Here is a 10,239-nt window from a genome sequence, read left to right as displayed (position 1 = left end):
ATGGCCACTGACAAGACCCATGGCTTCATGAGGTTCCAGAGGAAAGTGCTACCACCTTCTACTCCAAAGCCAGTCAGAGAGGCAAAGGAGCTTGTAAGTACCTGCTGTGGGCCCCCACAGGAGCTGTGAAACTGCCACTGTGTCCCTCCCCTGTGTGTCCCTCCTGTCTCCCAGCAGGGCTGTGGAGCTGGACACTGCCTCCCCATCTCTGCTGCTGGGCTTCTGCTGGAGGTGGCTTCATGGTGTGACTGTGAGCTGCTTTGGGGGAGCTCCAGGGTGTTTGCATGGGCATGCCACTGGAGCCAAGTTAAAGGAATGGGTTGGCACAGCTGAAGCATGTGCATGTGCTCCTTCCCCTCCTCATAGTGTGGGCAGTGATGCCTTCTGTTGTGTTGGTGTATGTTCTATGCCAACTGCTGCCCTCCAAGATGCTGGGCATGTAGTGGGCTGCTTAAACTCTGCCTGAGGACTTAAGGCATGTCCCAGATGGAAGAGGTTCTGTTAGGTCTCATCCTGTGTGGCTCACAGCTCCAGCCCTGCAAACAGTGTCCAGGGCAACTCCTGCATCCACAAGTGATGCCTTTGCTGACTGGAGATGGAGATGACCTAGTGCTGAGGCTCTGGAGCTCTGTGCACTTCTGTGGAGGGCTCTGTGAGGCCAGAACAGAGAGAAAACAAATGCTCATTGGAGATGAGGAAAACTGGGACCCATTCCTCTCCATCTCAGTCCTGGGACAAGGCTGCTTGGCTGCTTTCCTCTGGCTCTCCCAACAGTGACCTCTCCACTTGTCTGTTGGTTGTGTGAGGATGGAGCTGAGGGATTTGTGACAAGTCCTCCCTGCTCTCTTCAAAGGACACTGGATCCACCAAACTAGAGGAAACCAATGCCCCAAGAGCAGCAATCCCCAGCCATGTCACATCCCATGGTAAAGGAGAAGCTACTTGAAGCCCCTTGGTTAGAAAAGGTTCATTGTGCTCTGTATCATTAGTTCACTGATGACAAACAGCTCAGCAGGACTATGCAAGTGGTTTGGATCACAAGTTATTCACCAGTGGCAGCTGACCAAGAAAAGCCCTTTGTGGACAAAAGCATTGCTGTAGCTCTTGTGGTGTTTTGCCTTTCAGCTGACTCCCTCTGCCTCTGTGAAGAAGTTCCTCAGCAGGGAGCAGAGGCTGCCCAGCACTCTGAGGTGGTCCCAGTTTGCTCAGCTTCTACCCAGGAGGAGAAGCTCTCATCACAAGGTAGCCTTTTCCTTCCCCTTGCTGTTTGGGGGTGACATGTGTAGAGGGTGCACAGTGGTGACTGGCCTCCAGCTCAGCAAACACCTCAGTGACTGGGTCCTTCTGCTCTTTCCAATGGCTGGGAGGGATGGAGTTCCCTCTGCTGGGGTGAAAGGCTTTTCCACAGTGGGAAATGAAGTCCTGATCTGCACTAAGCCCATCTCAATAAGCTCTGCTGGAGCTGCTGGGCTTTGCTGGAGCTCAACTCCCATCTCTAGTCCTGGAGGGAGGCTGGGGCAGGACACAAGGGCACAGGTTTGCCATTTTCCCTTCTCCTGCTGAATTGGCCACCTCTTGTTTTCAGATGTTTGGGGTCACAACTCCCTCCTTCATCAGCATTGGCCTTTGGAGGCTGTAGGTCCTCTGCTAAAGGTACCCAAGTGACAAAACCCTGTCATCAGTGCTTTGGGTTGGAGCAGCAGGTGGGAGGTTTGCAGAGCTGCAGGGTCTTGCAGAGCTGGTGTGCAGAGCTGCAGGGTCTTGCAGAGCTGCAGGGGCTTGCAGAGCTGGTGTGCAGAGCTGCAGGGTCTTGCAGAGCTGGTGTGCAGAGCTGGTGTGCAGAGGTGCAGGGTCTTGCAGAGCTGGTGTGCAGAGCTGGTGTGCAGAGGTGCAGGGTCTTGCAGAGCTGGTGTGCAGAGCTGCAGGGTGTTGCAGAGCTGGTGTGCAGAGCTGCAGGGTCTTGCAGAGCCGGTGTGCAGGGCTGCAGGGTCTTGCAGAGCTGGTGTGCAGAGCTGCAGGGTCTTGCAGAGCTGGTATGCAGGGCTGCAGGGTGTTGCAGAGCTGGTGTGCAGGGCTGCAGGGTCTTGCAGAGCCAGTGTGCAGAGCTGCAGGGGCTTGCAGAGCTGGTGTGCAGAGCTGCAGGGGCTTGCAGAGCTGGTGTGCAGGGCTGCAGGGTCTTGCAGAGCTGGTGTGCAGGGCTGCAGGGTCTTGCAGAGCCGGTGTGCAGAGCTGCAGGGGCTTGCAGAGCCGGTGTGCAGAGCTGCAGGGTCTTGCAGAGCTGCAGGGGCTTGCAGAGCTGGTGTGCAGAGCTGCAGGGTCTTGCAGAGCCGGTGTGCAGAGCTGCAGGGTCTTGCAGAGCTGCAGGGGCTTGCAGAGCCGGTGTGCAGGGCTGCAGGGTCTTGCAGAGCTGGTGTGCAGAGCTGCAGGGTCTTGCAGAGCTGGTGTGCAGAGCTGCAGGGTCTTGCAGAGCCGGTGTGCAGGGCTGCAGGGTCTTGCAGAGCTGGTGTGCAGAGCTGGTGTGCAGGGCTGCAGGGTCTTGCAGAGCTGGTGTGCAGGGCTGCAGGGTCTTGCAGAGCTGGTGTGCAGAGCTGGTGTGCAGAGCTGCAGGGTCTTGCAGAGCTGGTGTGCAGGGCTGCAGGGTCTTGCAGAGCTGGTGTGCAGAGCTGCAGGGGCTTGCAGAGCTGGTGTGCAGGGCTGCAGGGTCTTGCAGAGCTGGTGTGCAGAGCTGGTGTGCAGAGCTGCAGGGTCTTGCAGAGCCGGTGTGCAGGGCTGCAGGGTCTTGCAGAGCTGGTGTGCAGAGCTGGTGTGCATAGCTGGTGTGCAGAGCTGCAGGGTCTTGCAGAGCTGCAGGGGCTTGCAGAGCTGGTGTGCAGAGCTGCAGGGTCTTGCAGAGCTGGTGTGCAGAGCTGGTGTGCAGAGCTGCAGGGTCTTGCAGAGCTGCAGGGTCTTGCAGAGCTGGTGTGCAGAGCTGCAGGGTCTTGCAGAGCTGGTGTGCAGAGCTGCAGGGGCTTGCAGAGCTGGTGTGCAGGGCTGCAGGGTCTTGCAGAGCTGGTGTGCAGAGCTGCAGGGTCTTGCAGAGCTGCAGGAGCTTGCAGAGCTGGTGTGCAGAGCTGCAGGGTCTTGCAGAGCTGGTGTGCAGGGCTGCAGGGTCTTGCAGAGCTGGTGTGCAGAGCTGCAGGGTCTTGCAGAGCCGGTGTGCAGGGCTGCAGGGTCTTGCAGAGCCGGTGTGCAGAGCTGCAGGGTCTTGCAGAGCCGGTGTGCAGAGCTGCAGGGGCTTGCAGAGCTGGTGTGCAGGGCTGCAGGGTCTTGCAGAGCTGGTGTGCAGGGCTGCAGGGTCTTGCAGAGCCAGTGTGCAGAGCTGCAGGGGCTTGCAGAGCTGGTGTGCAGAGCTGCAGGGTCTTGCAGAGCCGGTGTGCAGAGCTGCAGGCTCTTGCAGAGCTGGTGTGCAGGGCTGCAGGGTCTTGCAGAGCTGGTGTGCAGAGCTGCAGGGTCGTGCAGAGCTGGTGTGCAGGGCTGCAGGGTCTTGCAGAGCTGCAGGGTCTTGCAGAGCTGGTGTGCAGGGCTGCAGGCTCTTGCAGAGTTGGTGTGCAGAGCTGCAGGCTCTTGCAGAGCCGGTGTGCAGAGCTGCAGGGTGTTGCAGAGCTGGTGTGCAGGGCTGCAGGGTTTTGCAGAGCTGGTGTGCAGAGCTGCAGGATCCTGCCAGAGGTGTGGAGGAATCACCCTGTGCAGAGCATGGTGGATGTGCTTGGTGTGGATCAGTGTTTACTCAGCTGTGTCCAGTGGGAAATTGCCAGCAGAGCCCTGGAACAGGTTGTTGAGCATTTCCCTGGAGCAGTGGGTTGGGAACACATCAGGGGAGGGCAACAAGCCACTGGCAGCGTGCTGCAGCTACTGGCTTCAGCGTGGCAGGAGAAGCAGGAGAGCCACCCATGTGTGCTGAGTGGCAACACTGCAGCTGGGTGAGGGGAGACAAAGCAGGGAGGAATTTGCTGCAAGCCTGGGCTCTGCTGTGTGAGCCTTTGCTGTGGGTGCATGTTTAGAGCTGCCTCTGCAGTGGCATTCAATGCAACAGTGACAGAATACAGCGAAGCATCCATTGGAAGCTGGTGGACAGAGGAGATCCCAAGTCCACCTTAAGTCATGCTGAGGAAAGAGCTGAACCTTGTCACCACCCAGCACTGCTCTCAAAGCTCTGTCTTTTTCCTAACTACTTTCTTCTGGCCTGACCAGCTCTGTCCTGCTCAGGGTGGTCCAGGATCTTCTGATGAGCTCAGAACACACGTGGGTGAGCTTCTGGCTCCCTGCAGATGCACTCACCAGGAGAACTGTGCATGACAGGAGATCAGTGCAGGATGCTCCTGCTCTGTCTGAACCTCCCCCTGCTCTGTCTCTCATCTCCAGCTCCCAGCAGCTGCCCCAGAGCACAGCTTGTTTCGACCCTTCCCAGCAGAGGTGGTGTTTCGGAACTACGTGCCCTGGGAGGTCTATGAAGCGCCACTGACTCTGAGGAACACGGACAAGGCAAGTGCTGGGGGCTGTGCTGGAGGAGGAGGAGAGCAGTGGCACTCATGTGGCAGAACAACCTGTGTCTTTATCTTTATCTGCAAGGTGGTGGCAGTCTTCCCTTGCTGGGGATGCTCAGCCTGATGTTGGCTGTGTGTTGGATCTGGGGATGCTGAGCCTGACCTTGGCTGTGTGTTGGATCTTCCCTTGTTGGGGATGCTGAGCCTGACCTTGGCTGTGTGTTGGATCTGGGGATGCTGAGCCTGATGTTGACTGTGTGTTGGATATTCCCTTGCTGGGGATGCTGAGCCTGATCTTGGCTGTGTGTTGGATCTTCCCTTGCTGAGGATGTGTAGCCTGATGTTGGCTGTGTGTTGGATCTTCCCTTGCTGGGGATGCTGAGCCTGATCCTGGCTGTGTGCTGGATCTTCCCTTGCTGTGGATGCTGAGCCTGATCTTGGCTGTGTGTTGGATCTGGGGATGTTGAGCCTGACCTTGGCTGTGTGTTGGATCTTCCCTTGCTGGGGATGCTGAGCCTGATCTTGGCTGTGTGTTGGATCTGGGGATGCTGAGCCTGATCTTGGCTGTGTGTTGGATCTTCCCTTGCTGGGGATGCTGAGCCTGATCTTGGCTGTGTGTTGGATCTGGGGATGCTCAGCCTGACCTTGGCTGTGTGTTGGACACCCACCAGTAAGAAAGTGCCTCTAGGAGAGAACATGGCCCATGGAAGGGTTTCCATTGATACCTACCACATTGGGCTGGTGTAGACTTTGTGAGATGAGCTCAGGCATCGATATCAGTGTGCTAGAAGAAGCCTGTTTGCTGTCTGTGTGCTTGTGGTGTCCCAGAACCTTGCAGCTGGCTGCCTGCAGGTACCCTGGGGTGTGGGGAGCAAACCCCATTGATCTGCCCTGCCTGCACCAGCAGCTGCCTGGCTGCAGTCACCAGGCTGTGAGAGGCTCCAGAGAGCTGGGGCTGGCTCTGGATGATGAACCTGCCCCTTGAGTCAGTGCTGGTTGTGTATCTCAAGGCTGAAAATGCCTTTGAAGCCCATAATTGAGAGGCACAGCCTGAGGGGTCGTCTGGCTCTCCATCATTTTGGCAAGTGCACTGTTCTCATCTCCTGCATCAGATGCCTGTAGTGTGTTCTGCTTCTCCCTTGATCTTTACAGCCCTCTTTCTCCTAGCCATCACCCTATTTCTCCTAGCCATCACCTTGTTTCTGGGCTTGTCTCTTTGCCTTCCCACATCCCTCCTTTTGCTCTTCAGGATTGCTTTAATCCCCAGGAATTCACTCCCAGTGCCTGGCACTGCAGCTTGACTGCCCCAGTCCCAGCCTGATCCTGGCTGTGTGTTGGATCTTCCCTTGCTGAGGATGCTGAGCCTGATCTTGGCTGTGTGTTGGATCTTCCCTTGCTGGGGATGCTGAGCCTGATCTTGGCTGTGTGTTGGATCTTCCCTTGCTGGGGATGCTGAGCCTGATCTTGGCTGTGTGTTGGATCTTCCCTTGCTGGGGATGCTCAGCCTGATCTTGGCTGTGTGTTGGATCTTCCCTTGCTGGGGATGCTGAGCCTGACCTTGGCTGTGTGTTGGATCTTCCCTTGCTGGGGATGCTCAGCCTGACCTTGGCTGTGTGTTGGATCTTCCCTTGCTGGGGATGCTCAGCCTGATGTTGGCTGTGTGTTGGATCTGGGGATGCTGAGCCTGATCTTGGCTGTGTGTTGGATCTGGGGATGCTCAGCCTGACCTTGGCTGTGTGTTGGATCTTCCCTTGCTGGGGATGCTGAGCCTGATCTTGGCTGTGTGTTGGATCTGGGGATGCTGAGCCTGATCTTGGCTGTGTGTTGGATCTGGGGATGCTGAGCCTGATCTTGGCTGTGTGTTGGATCTGGGGATGCTCAGCCTGATCTTGGCTGTGTGTTGGATCTTCCCTTGCTGGGGATGCTGAGCCTGATGTTGGCTGTGTGTTGGATCTTCCCTTGCTGGGGATGCTGAGCCTGATCTTGGCTGTGTGTTGGATCTTCCCTTGCTGGGGATGCTGAGCCTGATCTTGGCTGTGTGTTGGATCTTCCCTTGCTGGGGATGCTGAGCCTGACCTTGGCTGTGTGTTGGATCTGGGGATGCTGAGCCTGACCTTGGCTGTGTGTTGGATCTGGGGATGCTGAGCCTGATCTTGGCTGTGTGTTGGATCTGGGGATGCTGAGCCTGATCTTGGCTGTGTGTTGGATCTTCCCTTGCTGGGGATGCTGAGCCTGATGTTGGCTGTGTGTTGGATCTTCCCTTGCTGGGGATGCTGAGCCTGACCTTGGCTGTGTGTTGGATCTTCCCTTGCTGGGGATGCTGAGCCTGACCTTGGCTGTGTGTTGGATCTGGGGATGCTGAGCCTGACCTTGGCTGTGTGCTGGATCTTCCCTTGCTGGGGATGCTGAGCCTGATCTTGGCTGTGTGTTGGATCTGGGGATGCTGAGCCTGATCTTGGCTGTGTGTTGGATCTTCCCTTGCTGGGGATGCTGAGCCTGATCTTGGCTGTGTGTTGGATCTTCCCTTGCTGGGGATGCTCAGCCTGATCTTGGCTGTGTGTTGGATCTTCCCTTGCTGGGGATGCTGAGCCTGATCTTGGCTGTGTGTTGGATCTTCCCTTGCTGGGGATGCTCAGCCTGATCTTGGCTGTGTGTTGGATCTTCCCTTGCTGGGGATGCTGAGCCTGACCTTGGCTGTGTGCTGGATCTTCCCTTGCTGGGGATGCTGAGCCTGACCTTGGCTGTGTGTTGGATCTGGGGATGCTGAGCCTGACCTTGGCTGTGTGTTGGATCTGGGGATGCTGAGCCTGATCTTGGCTGTGTGTTGGATCTGGGGATGCTCAGCCTGATCTTGGCTGTGTGTTGGATCTTCCCTTGCTGGGGATGCTGAGCCTGATCTTGGCTGTGTGTTGGATCTTCCCTTGCTGGGGATGCTGAGCCTGATCTTGGCTGTGTGTTGGATCTGGGGATGCTGAGCCTGATCTTGGCTGTGTGTTGGATCTGGGGATGCTCAGCCTGATCTTGGCTGTGTATTAGATCTGGGGATGCTGAGCCTGACCTTGGCTGTGTGTTGGATCTGGGGATGCTCAGCCTGACCTTGGCTGTGTGTTGGATCTTCCCTTGCTGGGGATGCTGAGCCTGATGTTGGCTGTGTGTTGGACACCCACCAGTAAGAAAGTGCCTCTAGGAGAGAACATGGCCATGGAATGGTTTCCATTGATACCCACCAGTAAGAAAGTGCCTCTAGGGGAGAACATGGCCCATGGAAGGGTTTCCATTGACACCTACCAGTAAGAAAGTGCATCTAGGAGAGAACATGGCCATGGAAGGGTTTCCATTGACATGGAAGGGTTTCCATTGACACCCACCAGTTAGAAAGTGCCTCTAGCAGAGAACATGGCCATGGAAGGGTTTCCATTGACACCTACCAGTAAGAAAGTGCCCCTAGGAGAGAACATGGCCATGGAAGGGTTTCCATTGACATGGAAGGGTTTCCATTGACACCCACCAGTTAGAAAGTGCCTCTAGCAGAGAACATGGCCATGGAAGGGTTTCCATTGACACCTACCAGTAAGAAAGTGCCCCTAGGAGAGAACATGGCCATGGAAGGGTTTCCATTGACATGGAAGGGTTTCCATTGACACCTACCAGTAAGAAAGTGCCCCTAGGAGAGAACATGGCCCATGGAAGGGTTTCCATTGACACCTACCAGTAAGAAAGTGCCTCTAGCAGAGAACATGGCCATGGAAGGGTTTCCATTGACATGGAAGGGTTTCCATTGACACCCACCAGTTAGAAAGTGCCTCTAGCAGAGAACATGGCCATGGAAGGGTTTCCATTGACACCTACCAGTAAGAAAGTGCCCCTAGGAGAGAACATGGCCCATGGAAGGGTTTCCATTGACATGGAAGGGTTTCCATTGACACCTACCAGTAAGAAAGTGCCCCTAGGAGAGAACATGGCCCATGGAAGGGTTTCCATTGACATGGAAGGGTTTCCATTGACACCTACCAGTAAGAAAGTGCCTCTAGGAGAGAACATGGCACATGGAAGGGTTTCCATTGATACCTACCAGTAAGAAAGTGCCTCTAGGAGAGAACATGGCCCATGGAAGGGTTTCCATTGACACCTACCAGTAAGAAAGTGCCTCTAGGAGAGAACATGGCACATGGAAGGGTTTCCATTGATACCTACCAGTAAGAAAGTGCCTCTAGGAGAGAACATGGCCCATGGAAGGGTTTCCATTGACACCTACCAGTAAGAAAGTGCCTCTAGGAGAGAACATGGCACATGGAAGGGTTTCCATTGATACCTACCAGTAAGAAAGTGCCTCTAGGAGAGAACATGGCCCATGGAAGGGTTTCCATTGATACCTACCACACTGGGCTGGTGTAGACTTTGTGAGATGAGCTCAGGCATCGATATCAGTGTGCTAGAAGAAGCCTGTTTGCTGTCTGTGTGCTTGTGGTGTCCCAGAACCTTGCAGCTGGCTGCCTGCAGGTACCTTGGGGTGTAGGGAGCAAACCCCATTGATCTACCCTGCCTGTACCAGCAGCTGCCTGGCTGCAGTCACCATGCACTGAGAGGCTCCAGAGAGCTGGGGCTGGCTCTGGATGATGAACCTGCCCCTTGAGTCAGTGCTGGTTGTGTATCTCAAGGCTGAAAATGCCTTTGAAGCCCATAATTGAGAGGCACAGCCTGAGGGGTCTTCTGGCTCTCCATCATTTTGGCAAGTGCACTGTTCTCATCTCCTGCATCAGATGCCTGTAGTGTGTTCTGCTTCTCCCTTGATCTTTACAGCCCTCTTTCTCCTAGCCATCACCCCATTTCTCCTAGCCATCACCTTGTATCTGGCCTTGTCTCTTTGCCTTCCCACATCCCTCCTTTTGCTCTTCAGGATTGCTTTAATCCCCAGGATTTCACTCCCAGTGCCTGGCACTGCAGCTTGACTGCCCCAGTCCCAGCCTGGTGGTTTAGAAGTGGATTTCTTCCTTCCCCCAGTACAACACACACTGTTTTACCTTCAGATAAGATGTTCTCCCTGCAGGTGAGTGCCTGGATGTGTGCAGGCAGAAGCAAGCAGATCCTTGGGAGCTATTGAACATGCATCTGCCTCAATCCAGGTATTGTGTCTCCATGCTGCTGGTGCCTTACCTGCCTGGCACTTCTCATGTCTTCCCTGCAGGTTCCTCGGCTGGTGAAGGTCATCTTGGAGAGCTCACCTTACTTCAGGCTGCTCAGCCCCAGTGGTGTGTGCTGTAAGGTAGCACCTGGCCTGCAGGCAACTTTCAGCATCCTTTTCCGTCCTGAGGAGAACAAGGTGAGGCTGGAGGTCCCAAGAGGTTATCACAGGGGGGTTGGAAGGGACCCATGAAGATCTGTCTAGATCTAAAGGTCACCTCCTCAAGCAAATCCACTCTTTCTTTTCAGACAAAAGGTGTAGAACTGGTTCTTGCAGCCTCATCTGCCATGGGGATGTCTGGCTTCTGTGATGCTTGTCAAACACCTCTCCAAAACACTTTGGGGTTAAAGCTGAGTGGGTTCTGGGCTGGGGAGAGGAAGCAGAGAAGCTTCCAGGGTGTGTGTCCCCAGCCTTGTCCCTCTGATGCTATGGGGAGAAATGCACATGGACCCTCCTCTCACCTGACATTAAAGCAGTGATTGAGTCCAGCTTAAGAAAGACTGACTGTGGATCTTGTACATGTCAAAGTCCTTT

At 55.4% G+C, this 10,239-nt stretch overlaps 1 protein-coding gene across 1 annotated transcript in view; it reads left to right on the top strand.

Annotated features, from left to right (window-relative positions):
- Positions 1-10,239, top strand: part of LOC133629375 (hydrocephalus-inducing protein homolog) — a 115,124-nt gene continuing 104,885 nt past the window's right edge. Inside the window, exons 1-3 of the mRNA XM_062020030.1 lie at positions 1-93; positions 4,402-4,521; positions 9,709-9,843. Of these exons, the coding sequence (XP_061876014.1) occupies positions 1-93; positions 4,402-4,521; positions 9,709-9,843 (348 nt within the window). The remainder of the gene's footprint in view (positions 94-4,401; positions 4,522-9,708; positions 9,844-10,239) is intronic.

Source organism: Colius striatus, unplaced genomic scaffold (assembly GCF_028858725.1).
Source record: "Colius striatus isolate bColStr4 unplaced genomic scaffold, bColStr4.1.hap1 scaffold_40, whole genome shotgun sequence".
Lineage (NCBI taxonomy): Eukaryota > Metazoa > Chordata > Aves > Coliiformes > Coliidae > Colius > Colius striatus.
This window is presented reverse-complemented; position numbering and strand designations above follow the sequence as displayed.